At 52.5% G+C, this 10,089-nt stretch overlaps 1 protein-coding gene across 1 annotated transcript in view; it reads left to right on the top strand.

Moving 5' to 3' along the window:
* CDCP2 (CUB domain containing protein 2) overlaps nucleotides 1–10,089 on the top strand; it is a 23,026-nt gene that overhangs the window by 11,214 nt on the left and 1,723 nt on the right. The window contains exons 5-8 of the mRNA XM_010847197.1: nucleotides 1–82; nucleotides 2,649–2,984; nucleotides 4,398–4,751; nucleotides 7,668–7,846. The exon at nucleotides 1–82 is cut by the window's left edge and continues 25 nt beyond it. Coding sequence (XP_010845499.1) covers nucleotides 1–82; nucleotides 2,649–2,984; nucleotides 4,398–4,751; nucleotides 7,668–7,846 — 951 coding nt within the window. The remainder of the gene's footprint in view (nucleotides 83–2,648; nucleotides 2,985–4,397; nucleotides 4,752–7,667; nucleotides 7,847–10,089) is intronic.

A 10,089-nucleotide genomic window follows, 5' to 3' on the forward strand; every position in this document is an offset into this window, starting at 1 on the left:
TCCTCCTGGCACGTCATGTCTGTGGTCTTCCACTCAGACAAGCACGTGGCCAGCCGCGGCTTCTCCGCGGCCTACCAGAAAGGCAAGGGGGACTTGGTGGTGGAGAGTGTGGCCTTGGGTGGGGATGGGGGAGGGCGGCGGGGGCAGGTAAGACAGGCCGGGTCTAGGCATCTTAGCGTGTGGGCCGCCCTGTTACCTGGATGCCCCTGCTCTCGTAGCTCACGGGGCAGAGGCGGCCTCCGTTGGTAGTCTTGGTGGTTTTGTGTTCCCACCTTCATGGCAGCACTCCCCTCCTCTCCGTCCGTTATCCTGGGAGCCCCCGGAGGGTCTCACTGTGCTCAGGGACGAGGCCTCTTGTCCTCACCTATCCTTGTCCTCTCACCCCTGAGTGGCCTTGGGACACAGGAGGGGACATTGTGCTGCCTCTGCTCCTCAGCACTCTGTGGCATCTTATTACGTCATGGGCACTTGAGTTCCCCCCACCCCTCACGTCCTCAGCAGTGGGAGGGGCACAGGGTCTGTGTGGAGCTGGTGATTCTCTCCTTCACAAAGCCTTTCCTGAGCTCGCCCCTTACATCATGGTCCCTAACCCCAGCCGGGCTTGGCGCCTGCCCTCAGGCTAGTGAGGGGAGCACAGGCCTTGCTCTCAGTGCCTGTCTGCTAGACTCCTTCCTCCTTCCTCAGGCTTCTCTGCTCACCCTCAAAGCTCCTTCGTCCTCCCTTCTCCCAAGGCCAAAATCAAAGGCCTTCTTCATGTCAGCTCAAACAATGGGTACCACAGAGGCTCCTGGAGCACAGCATCCACCAACAGCAATCAGGGCCAGGGTGTGGGCGGGGGCGGGGGTGTGTGTGTGTGCGCACGTGCTCACGTGTGCAAGCTGATGGACATCAGTCCCCGCTGGCTTTGGAGGCATAGATTTGTAGAATGCTGAAACACGAGAACTGCAGACAGATCTAATGGTAGTGGTGGAATTTTAGATCCCTAGACTTTTAGATTATTAAGATATCAAAGTTATAGTACCATGTGCAATGTTTTCCAATATTTTAAAAAAGCAGGGGTACCCTTACATCAGGTGGAGCTTTATGTTAATCCCTGATATATAAAAGAGGTAAAGGCAGCATTTTGTTGTAAGCATTTAGTTTATAAGTTCGTATTCTTAACATGTACTTATTTTAAGCCAATCACTGAAAACATCAGTAAATATTGATGGTCTCCAATTAGTGATATATTTACATTTGAGATATGTGACTGTGGATTCTATCTTTCATTGAGTCAAAAAAAAGTTTGAATACCATTTAAGAATGACATTTACACCAGATGTCTGCAGATTGATGCCCCAGGGCCACTGTGAAGGCCTGGAACACAGTTTGAAAGTCCCTGCTAAGTTTGAAAGCCCTTGCTAACACAGTTTGAAAGCTAAGGGTATTGAGGTTGGAAGGATCTCACAGACTGTGAAAACCTGTCCTCTCTTTTCACAAACAATGCATCTCAGACCAGAGAAGGAATGTGCCTTCCCATGGTCACACATCTGGGAAGGGCAAACTCTGGGACAAGAATTCAAGTCCTTAGCTGCCTGGCACAGTGCTCCGTTCATACAGCCTTGCCAGGGGATGAGATTCTGCAGTCTCAGGAGACAGAACCTAGCGTGCCCCTTCCTGCTGGTGGCCTCCAGTTGGTCACAGCCTTCACCATCACACAGCTCCTGGTTACACTGGCCGCACCAGGTTCCAAAGGACTTTCACCAGAAACTTCTCAAACTGTGCATGAGTCTGAGCCTGGTGGGTCTGACTGAACAAGTCTTATGAGTTCTAATATTCCCATGGGGCTCAGAGAGGCTGAGTTACTTGTCCAGGGTCACAGAGCAATAGAAGGCAGAGCTGAGAACACAGTTATCTTCAGACTTCAAGCCTATCTCTACTTCTTCAGATCCTCCCTCTAAGCCTCAGTTTCCGCATCTGTTATGGAGGTTTAATAATATTCCTGATCTGAGGTGTCTCAGCCTCTGTGCACCACTGTCCTTGGTAGGAGGGACAGTGAGACACAATGTCAAGTGTACAGACTCAGTAGTTAGTCACATCTCACCCTCCCTGATACCAGCGGGGTGACCCGCTGTCAGGGCCCTGCTCTGTCCCTTGGGCCTTGTCAGTGGCACCCGCTGGTCTCCAAGTCTCTTTGTTTGAGAGCTTTTACCAAAGCTGTGGCAGCCTACCTCTCAGCCTGCATTCTGAGGGGCTGGTGGGTGAATGCCCCCACTCTCCCACCCTGTCTCTCTCAGTGCCCACCTGTGGTCCCCTGTCTCTCCCAGATAAACTCTTTGGGCTCAGATCCTTCTCCTGGGCTCTGTCTGGGTGAATGCAAACTCACACAGCTAAGTTACTTAACTTCTCTCTGCCTCCAGTTTTCCAACTGTAAAATGGGGAAACCACCCTGCTTTCCTCATGGGGTTACTTTTCTGTTGTCATCGTTTAGTCGTTGTCACGTCTGACACTTAGGGTGATGGCTAAAAAGATGGCTTGTGCCTGCCACTTAACAAGTGCTCAGTGGGTGGTGCCAAGGGTCCGGGTGAACACTTGTGGGAGTGGCATTTCCCAAGGGAGGAGATGGGGGTGCCAGGGGAGGGTGCCAGTTCAAGTGGGCTCCCTTGCAGATGTGTGTGGTGGTGTCCTGACCGGGCTGTCAGGGGTCCTCGCCAGCCCCGAGTACCCCAACAACTACCCCAACAACGTGGAGTGCCGCTGGGTGATCCGGGCCGCTGGCCCCGCCACCATCAAGCTGGTGTTCGTGGACTTCCAGGTGGAGGGCAGTGAGCAGTGCACGTACGACTACGTGGCTGTGCTTGGGGGGCCCGGCCCCGCCCGGGAGCACCACTACTGCGGCAGTGCCAGGCCCCCCACACTCGTGTCCCTGGGCCACGAGCTGCAGGTGGTCTTCAAGTCTGACTTCAACATCGGAGGCCGCGGCTTCAAGGCCTACTACTTCTCAGGTGGGAGGACTGCAGCGAAACCCCCAGGGCTCTGTGCATGCTGGGGGGTGGGGGAGGAGTTCTACTTTTCTGCCTCTGGGTTTGGCACTTCCTGCTCTTTCTCTGCCTGAAATGTTCTAGCACACTCTTTCCTGCCTGGCTGATGCCAAGGCACAAGCATGTCACCTCCTCTGTGAAGACTTCCTGATACCCTCTGAATTATTCTCTTCCTTCAGCTCCTTCGAGAAGTGTTTTCATAGCAATGATCTAACGCTTTTCAGTTCTGTATGTGGTTTGCATGTTGATCTCCTCTGCCTGACTGTGAGTTCCTGTGGATTTATCTTTATATCTGCTACATAGAAGGCACTCAGTTAATGTTTGTATAAATGAATGAATGAACGCTTTGGAATTAAACTCTAGTGGAGGAGATGGAGAAGAAAACAGTGAATACTCACTGTGATCTGTGATATCTAATAGTAAGAATGATGGATGACTTCCTGGAGGAGGAGAGAATTGAGCAATGCTTTGAAGGAGTTAAAGCTTCCCTGGTGGCTCAGAGGTTAAAGTGTCTGCCTGGAATTCAGGAGACCCGGGTTCGATCCCTGGATCAGGAAGATCCCCTGGAGAAGGGAATGGCAACCCACTCCAATACTCTTCCCTGGAGAATCGCATGGAGGGAGAAGCCTGGTAGGCTACAGTCCATGGGGTCGCAAAGAGTCGGACACAACTGAGCGACTTCACTTTTCACTTTGAAGGAGTTAAACAATGGCAGAAGGAAGGGAAGGGTGTTCAAGAAGTGAGTGTTTAGTCGCTTCAGTTGTATCCGACTCTTTGCAAACCTAGGGACTGTAGCCTGCCAGGCTCCTCTGTCCATGGGATTCTCCAGACAAGAATACTGGAGTGGGTTGCCATGCCCTCCACCGGGGGATCTTCCCCACTCAGGGATCAAACTCATGTCTCTTACATCTCCTGCATTGGCAGGTGGGTTCTTTACCACTGGGCCACCAAGAAAGTCCAAGCAGAGGGATCAGCATGGAGGACAGAGAGGGTTTGTGTGCCCATAGTACTAGGAGATGTTTGGTGAGGCTGGATGTGGGGCTCAATGAAAAGGGGCAAGGTCATGAACCACCTTGCCTGTCAAGTCCAAGTTTGGACTCAACTCCGAGGACAGGTATTAGACATTTTTATTGAATTGCTAGCAGGGTCACCACTCAGGCAATGGATTGCCCATTGGAGTGAGAGTCCCAGTTTTCAGCTAGTTATAGTTTAAAGCAGGCTTTGGGATTAATTGTCTGGTTTTCTGCATGGTACCCACAACCTGCCGGGGTGGTTTTAGGATCCCTATGGTGCCTGCTGCCCAAGCTGTGGTTGCAGAAGATGACAGTCTCCACTCTTCTCACCGTTGCTCCTTTGGACTTGCTCTCCCCAATCCAGGAGAATGCCAGGAGGTGTACACGGCGGTGCGGGGCAACTTCTCCAGCCCGCAGTACCCCAGCTCCTACCCCAACAACATCCGGTGCCACTGGACCATCCGCCTGCCTCCTGGCTACCGGGTCAAGGTGTTCTTCCTAGACCTGGAACTGGAGGAGCCCAACAGCCTGACCAGGACCTGCGACTTTGACCATCTAGCAGCCTTTGATGGGGCCAGTGAGGAGGCGCCTCTGCTGGGGAATTGGTGTGGCCACCACCTGCCACCCCCCGTCACCTCAAGCCACAACCAGCTCCTGATTGTGCTGCACACGGACCGTAGCACCACCCGCAGGGGCTTCTCTGTGGCCTACATTGGAGGTCAGCTGGGGTAGAGGGTGAGGGTGTGCTTGTGGGGGAAGGTGAGGCTGGGGTCCCAGGACTTTGCAGTCTCCTTCCTCCATCCCTCTTTCTCTCTGTTGCACCGATTTCTCTGGTGGCTACATCACTGCCGACTCCTGCCCTGGGACCTCTGAAGCTGTACCAATGTGACTCCTGCTTATTTTCACTATTATAGTGCCCTATTTTTCTAGCTTCCAAATCTACGATTCCCAATTCCTCTCTATCTGTCTCTTTCCTCCATGGGCCCCTGGCTTCTCTTGTGTTATGGTTGATTCTCTGTATCCAGGGGCAATGCACAAAATATGGTAATACGATTTATGTTCATAATGCTGAACAACCTTGCTTGTACAGTCATAAGTCCTGACTGACAGTGGTTTGAAAATCCACTGATCTTTCAAGACCTTTGATTTCCTTTTATAACAAGAAGTCTAGAGCTAGTCAGCTGCGGTATTGGTTCAGGGACTCAACAATATCCGAGTTTGCATGTCTGAGATTCTCTCAGCCTCATGACCACAATATGGCTGCCACAACTCCAGGCATCATGTCCATGCTCAAGTCTGGAAGAGGGTAGGGGAGGTGCCAGCCATAAATGTCCTTTTATCAGGAAAGTAAAAGCATTTTTCGAAGCACTCAAATTTCTTCTTCTTGATCTTATTATTTTAAGCTTGATCATATGGCTGTGCCTAGCTGCAGAGTTGGCTAGGGAACTTGGCACTCAGCTTTTCCATCCTCCACAGTGCCAGTTAGATTTGCCAGCTGACAGCATCTATCCCCTCCTCTCCCCACCCGTCCCAGGGCCATGGGCCCAGAAAAGCCTGTCCTCTGGACCCACTTTGCCCTCTACCCGACCAGGCTAGAGCCTCTTGTGCAGGTGTGGAAACGGAGATGCAAAGAAAGGACTTTGATGTCATGCAGGCAGCAGTGGCACAGGCAAGGCTAGAACTCACACTCCTGCTTTTTGTGTGGCTGAGCAGGGCCTGGCGGGGAGGCTCGTGGCTGAGCTCAGACAGACTAGGACCACATTCAAATGCTGCTGGGCCTTCCTGGTGGCTCAAACAGTAAAGAACCCACCTGTAATGCAGGAGACCTGGGTTCGATTCCTGGGCTGGGAAGATCCTCTGGAGAAGGGAATGGCAACCCACTCCAGTATTCTTGCCCGGAGAATTCCATGGACAGAGGAGCCTGGTGGGCTACAGTCTTTGGGGTCGCAAAGAGTTGGACACGACTAAGTGACTAATGCACACACACACACTGATCATCCAGTGGGGCTGAGCTGTAGGGGAAGGAACCAGGAGAGCTGCAGCACGCTAGCGGCCCCGAAGTGACCTGAGCAGACCCTCCCTCTGTCTGCTTCAGTCACCTCCACCCAGAAACACGCAGGAGGACTCCTCCTCTGTTAGAGTGCCCTCTTCCTGGATGGCACTTGGAGATCCAGGTGCCATGAGCTCTGCCACAGCTGGCTGACAGGTCTCAGTAAACTGAAGATACCAGCTGAAGGAGCTGCAAAGTCCCCTTTGTTCAGATGGGCCTATTTCCAGGCCTGGGTTCTCTCCCAGCTGTGTGTGATCTTGGACAAGCCCCTTCTCCTTTCGGTCCCCCCAGAGACAGAGGGTGGGCCTCTCCTCTCCTGGCTCCTGTTTCAGATACAAGGACCCCACTCCCACCCGCCCCCTTTCTCCCTGATGCCCTTGGGAGCCTGGGGTCAGACAGGGCATTCGTGCTGGGCCAGGATCCAGATGCGGCCCAGGCTGTCGGCGGCCTCCCGGCTGGAGGACGACCTCAGCATCAATCAGGGGTGACACACAGTTCAGCGCCACCAAGATCATCGTGGGAGACGGCAGACCCATAAATCCCCGCCTGCCCAGACACCAGAGGCTGAAATATGTCTGAGGCGTTTCCCGGAGAGAGGTTGAGAGTTCCTGGCCTCTGCCTGCCAGCTCCTTCCTTTTCCTCCCTCCAGGTCCCCACCCCCACGTCCTTCCTCCTAACCTCACCCCTGCCCCAGCAAACACCGCCCCCTACACACCCACATGCACACACACACAGTCTCGCACAGACCCAGACGCTTGGAGTCAGACCGTCCTGCTGGGAGGGGGTGCGGGGGCTCCCACACAGGGTGGAGAGACCAGGAACCATGGAATCTTTACAGACTCGATGGTTAAAATGCCAGCTTGGACACTGCAGACAGTGTCACCTCTCAGAGCTCTGAGCTCTAAAACTGTAAAACGGACTTAGACGTGTCTGCCTCATGGGGTTGGTATGAGGAGGGAGAATGAGGCTTTCTTCACTACCCTTTTCAAACTGCAGTCCCTCCCGCCCCACCAGCTCCACCCATGCACACATGCTGCTCTCCTCGTCTCCATCTTTTTCTTTCCTTGATTTTCCTTCGACTACTCCGACACTTAGGTGTATTTTACATATTTATTGCTCCCTCATCCAACTAGACTGTAAGCTCCAAGAAGGTAGGCATGTGAGGCTGGTTTTTTCTTTTCATTTCTATATCTGGCATTCAAGATAGTGCCTGGACTACATAGGCTGTAAATACTTGTTAAATGATTGAATGAATTGCCTGGTATATGGCAAACATGATCAGCAAATAGTAGCTTCCATTATGATTAACAAAATTCATTCATTCAATCATATATTCACCTTTCAAGCTCTGGGCTTAGAGGACTCTGAGAAGTAGGAATGGTGCCTGCCCTGGAGCTCATAGCCTGATGGAGTTAAGTGGAGAAACACATATAAATATGTCCTTGTAGGACTGCATATGAGCCATTCACTCTCTGGGCCTCGGTTTTCCACCCACCACCCTTTGGCCAGGGGCTTGAAGAAGGTGGGGGGGGTCAGACTGCCTGCCCGCATGGCCTCCAGCTCCCCTCTCCCATCCATCCCCAGTGGTGCCCATGAACGTGAGCTGCACCCGCACCGACTTCCAGATCCTGATCTCTGCACAGGCGCTGGCCCCACTAGAACGGACCAAAGTCTACCTGGGAAGCCGGAGCTGTGCCGCCCAGGAGATGGGCAGCAACTTCCGGATCCAGGCCCGCTTTGACACCTGCGGCACTGAGTCTCAGGTAGGGGGATGAGGGCTGGCATGAGGCTGGGGCCCTGATCCCTGGGGAGAGGCACCTGCCAGACTTGAGAATTCAGCTTCTCTTCCTGGCTCTGGTCATCACACCTGCTGGATACAGAACTCAGTCTCTCCTTCTCCTCAACAAACTTGTTCAATGTAGACACACAAGGAGCTTAAGTAGGGGAGATGGAGAAGGGCGATCCTGCTGCGCGACCTGCTGACGACCAACAGCCCCTACTAGAGGCCCCTCTGTCAAGGTCCTGACTGTTTCTGGAGGCTTTCCTGCTCTCCCCTGTCCTCCCTGGAGCTCCCCAGGGCCACACAGCCCCCACCTCTAACATATAGAGGTGTTTGAGCACTACTGCCTCCTGCCTGCCCAGGGGGTCCCTTTGGACTACTTTGTGATCCCAATCCTTTTCTGGGTTCCACAAAACAAAAGAGCCCTTCAAGAGACAGGATCCATCTGCCTCCAAAGGCGGCGAGGTGTGCAAATGAACGTTTTCTACTGTCCTTGTATTTTGGAAGCCTGGAACCCAGGTTTGGGGCCTTTAGCATCACTGGGTGGCTGCCCAAGCACCCTGGATGTTTGTATTCTTAGGGGCAGGTTGGAAAGGGGAAAGGCCTTGGTATCTGAGGATTCATGATTTGGCAGAATCACGTGATTTCCAACAAACCATGTTTCCCCCACACCCAGCATTAACCAAGTGTGTACCTCTGGCTCTTCCAGTTCACCCTCCGCTCCCCCAGCCTCCTAGCAACCATCATCTTTTTGACCTGAGTAGAGGAGAAGTGGGAGTCAGTCTTGGCTGCCAAGATAATCTGCCCTCACCTCTACTCTATGCCCTAAATCCCTGAGCGGTTTTCTTTAGGGGCAGAACCACATTCCATAGAGTCATAAGATGATGGGGACAGAGAGTCCCAGAAGCAGGGAATCATGACATCTAGAACCAAGAACTCCTAGACACTCAGGGTCTCAGAGTTGCAGAACCTCCGCTAGAACTTAGAGCCTCATAATCATAGAAGCTTGGCATCAATATTATGGAAACATAAAAACCGGGAACCTTAGACTCATGGGTTCTTAGTGTAACACATATAAGTCGTAGACCCATGAGGACCAGTCTCTGCATTGAGTTGCTTTCAAAGATGCACAGTTCAAGTGGCCAAAAGCAGGACAACCTTTCTGTGTGCGCGTGCTTTGTTGCTTAGTCATGTTTAACTCTTTGCTACCCTATGGACTGTAGGCTGCCAGGCTCCTCTGTCCATGGGATTTCCCAGGCAAGAATACTAGAGTGGGTTGCCATTTCCTTCTCCAGGGGATCTTCCCGACCCAGGGATTGAACTTGTATCTCTTGTGTCTTCTGCATCGACAGGAGGATTCTTTACCCCTGTGCCACTTGGGAAGCCCCCAACCTTTCTGTACTTTTCTTAAAAACCACAGAGACTTGATCTCATAACCATAACACCACATATGTGTGGACTCTCTTTCCTCAAGTTTCACTCATCAAAAACCCCTGAAACTTTCCCACACACCCATTTTATGTGGTTTTCCCTCCATTCTTTATTATATAGATTCACTTTGGCCCTTTCACTGGGTCCACTTTCACTCTCAGGTCCTGTCTCTCCCACCCTCTCAATTCTTTGTCACAAAATTTCAGGACTCTGGTCCTCCTCAGAGAGTCCGGTGGCAAGACAGGCTGAGGGCACGAGGCAGAAGACTCCTCTGGGGACACGGTCTCAGAGCCTTTTGGAAGCCCAGAGTTGGGAGAGACCTACAAGGTCGCCTGGTCCACCGAAGGGAAAGACCTACAAGGTTGCCTGGTCCACCGAAGTCCAGATCGGTAGCTCCCCTTCAGTCTCTTCCCGAAAGGGTTGCCCAGCATCCCATGATGGCAGATTCCTCCTGTGCGCTTGCACTTTCTAGGCAGCTTTGATTTTTAGAAGAGCCTCAGCTCGTAAGTCGAAGGCAATAGCGACCTACTCCAGTACTCTTGCCTGGAAAATCCCATGGACGGAGGAGCCTGGAAGGCTGCAGTCCATGGGGTCGCAAAGAGTCAGATAGGACTGAGTGACTTCACTTTCACTTTTCACTTTCATGCATTGGAGAAGGAAATGGCAACCCACTCCAGTGTTCTTGCCTGGAGAATCTCAGAGACAGGGGAGCCTGGTGGGCTGCTGTCTATGGGGTCGCACAGAATCAGACACAACTGAAGTGACTTAGCAGCAGCAGCAGCAGCAGCTCATAAC

Source organism: Bison bison, unplaced genomic scaffold, assembly GCF_000754665.1.
Source record: "Bison bison bison isolate TAMUID 2011002044 unplaced genomic scaffold, Bison_UMD1.0 scf7180017864244, whole genome shotgun sequence".
NCBI lineage: Eukaryota > Metazoa > Chordata > Mammalia > Artiodactyla > Bovidae > Bison > Bison bison.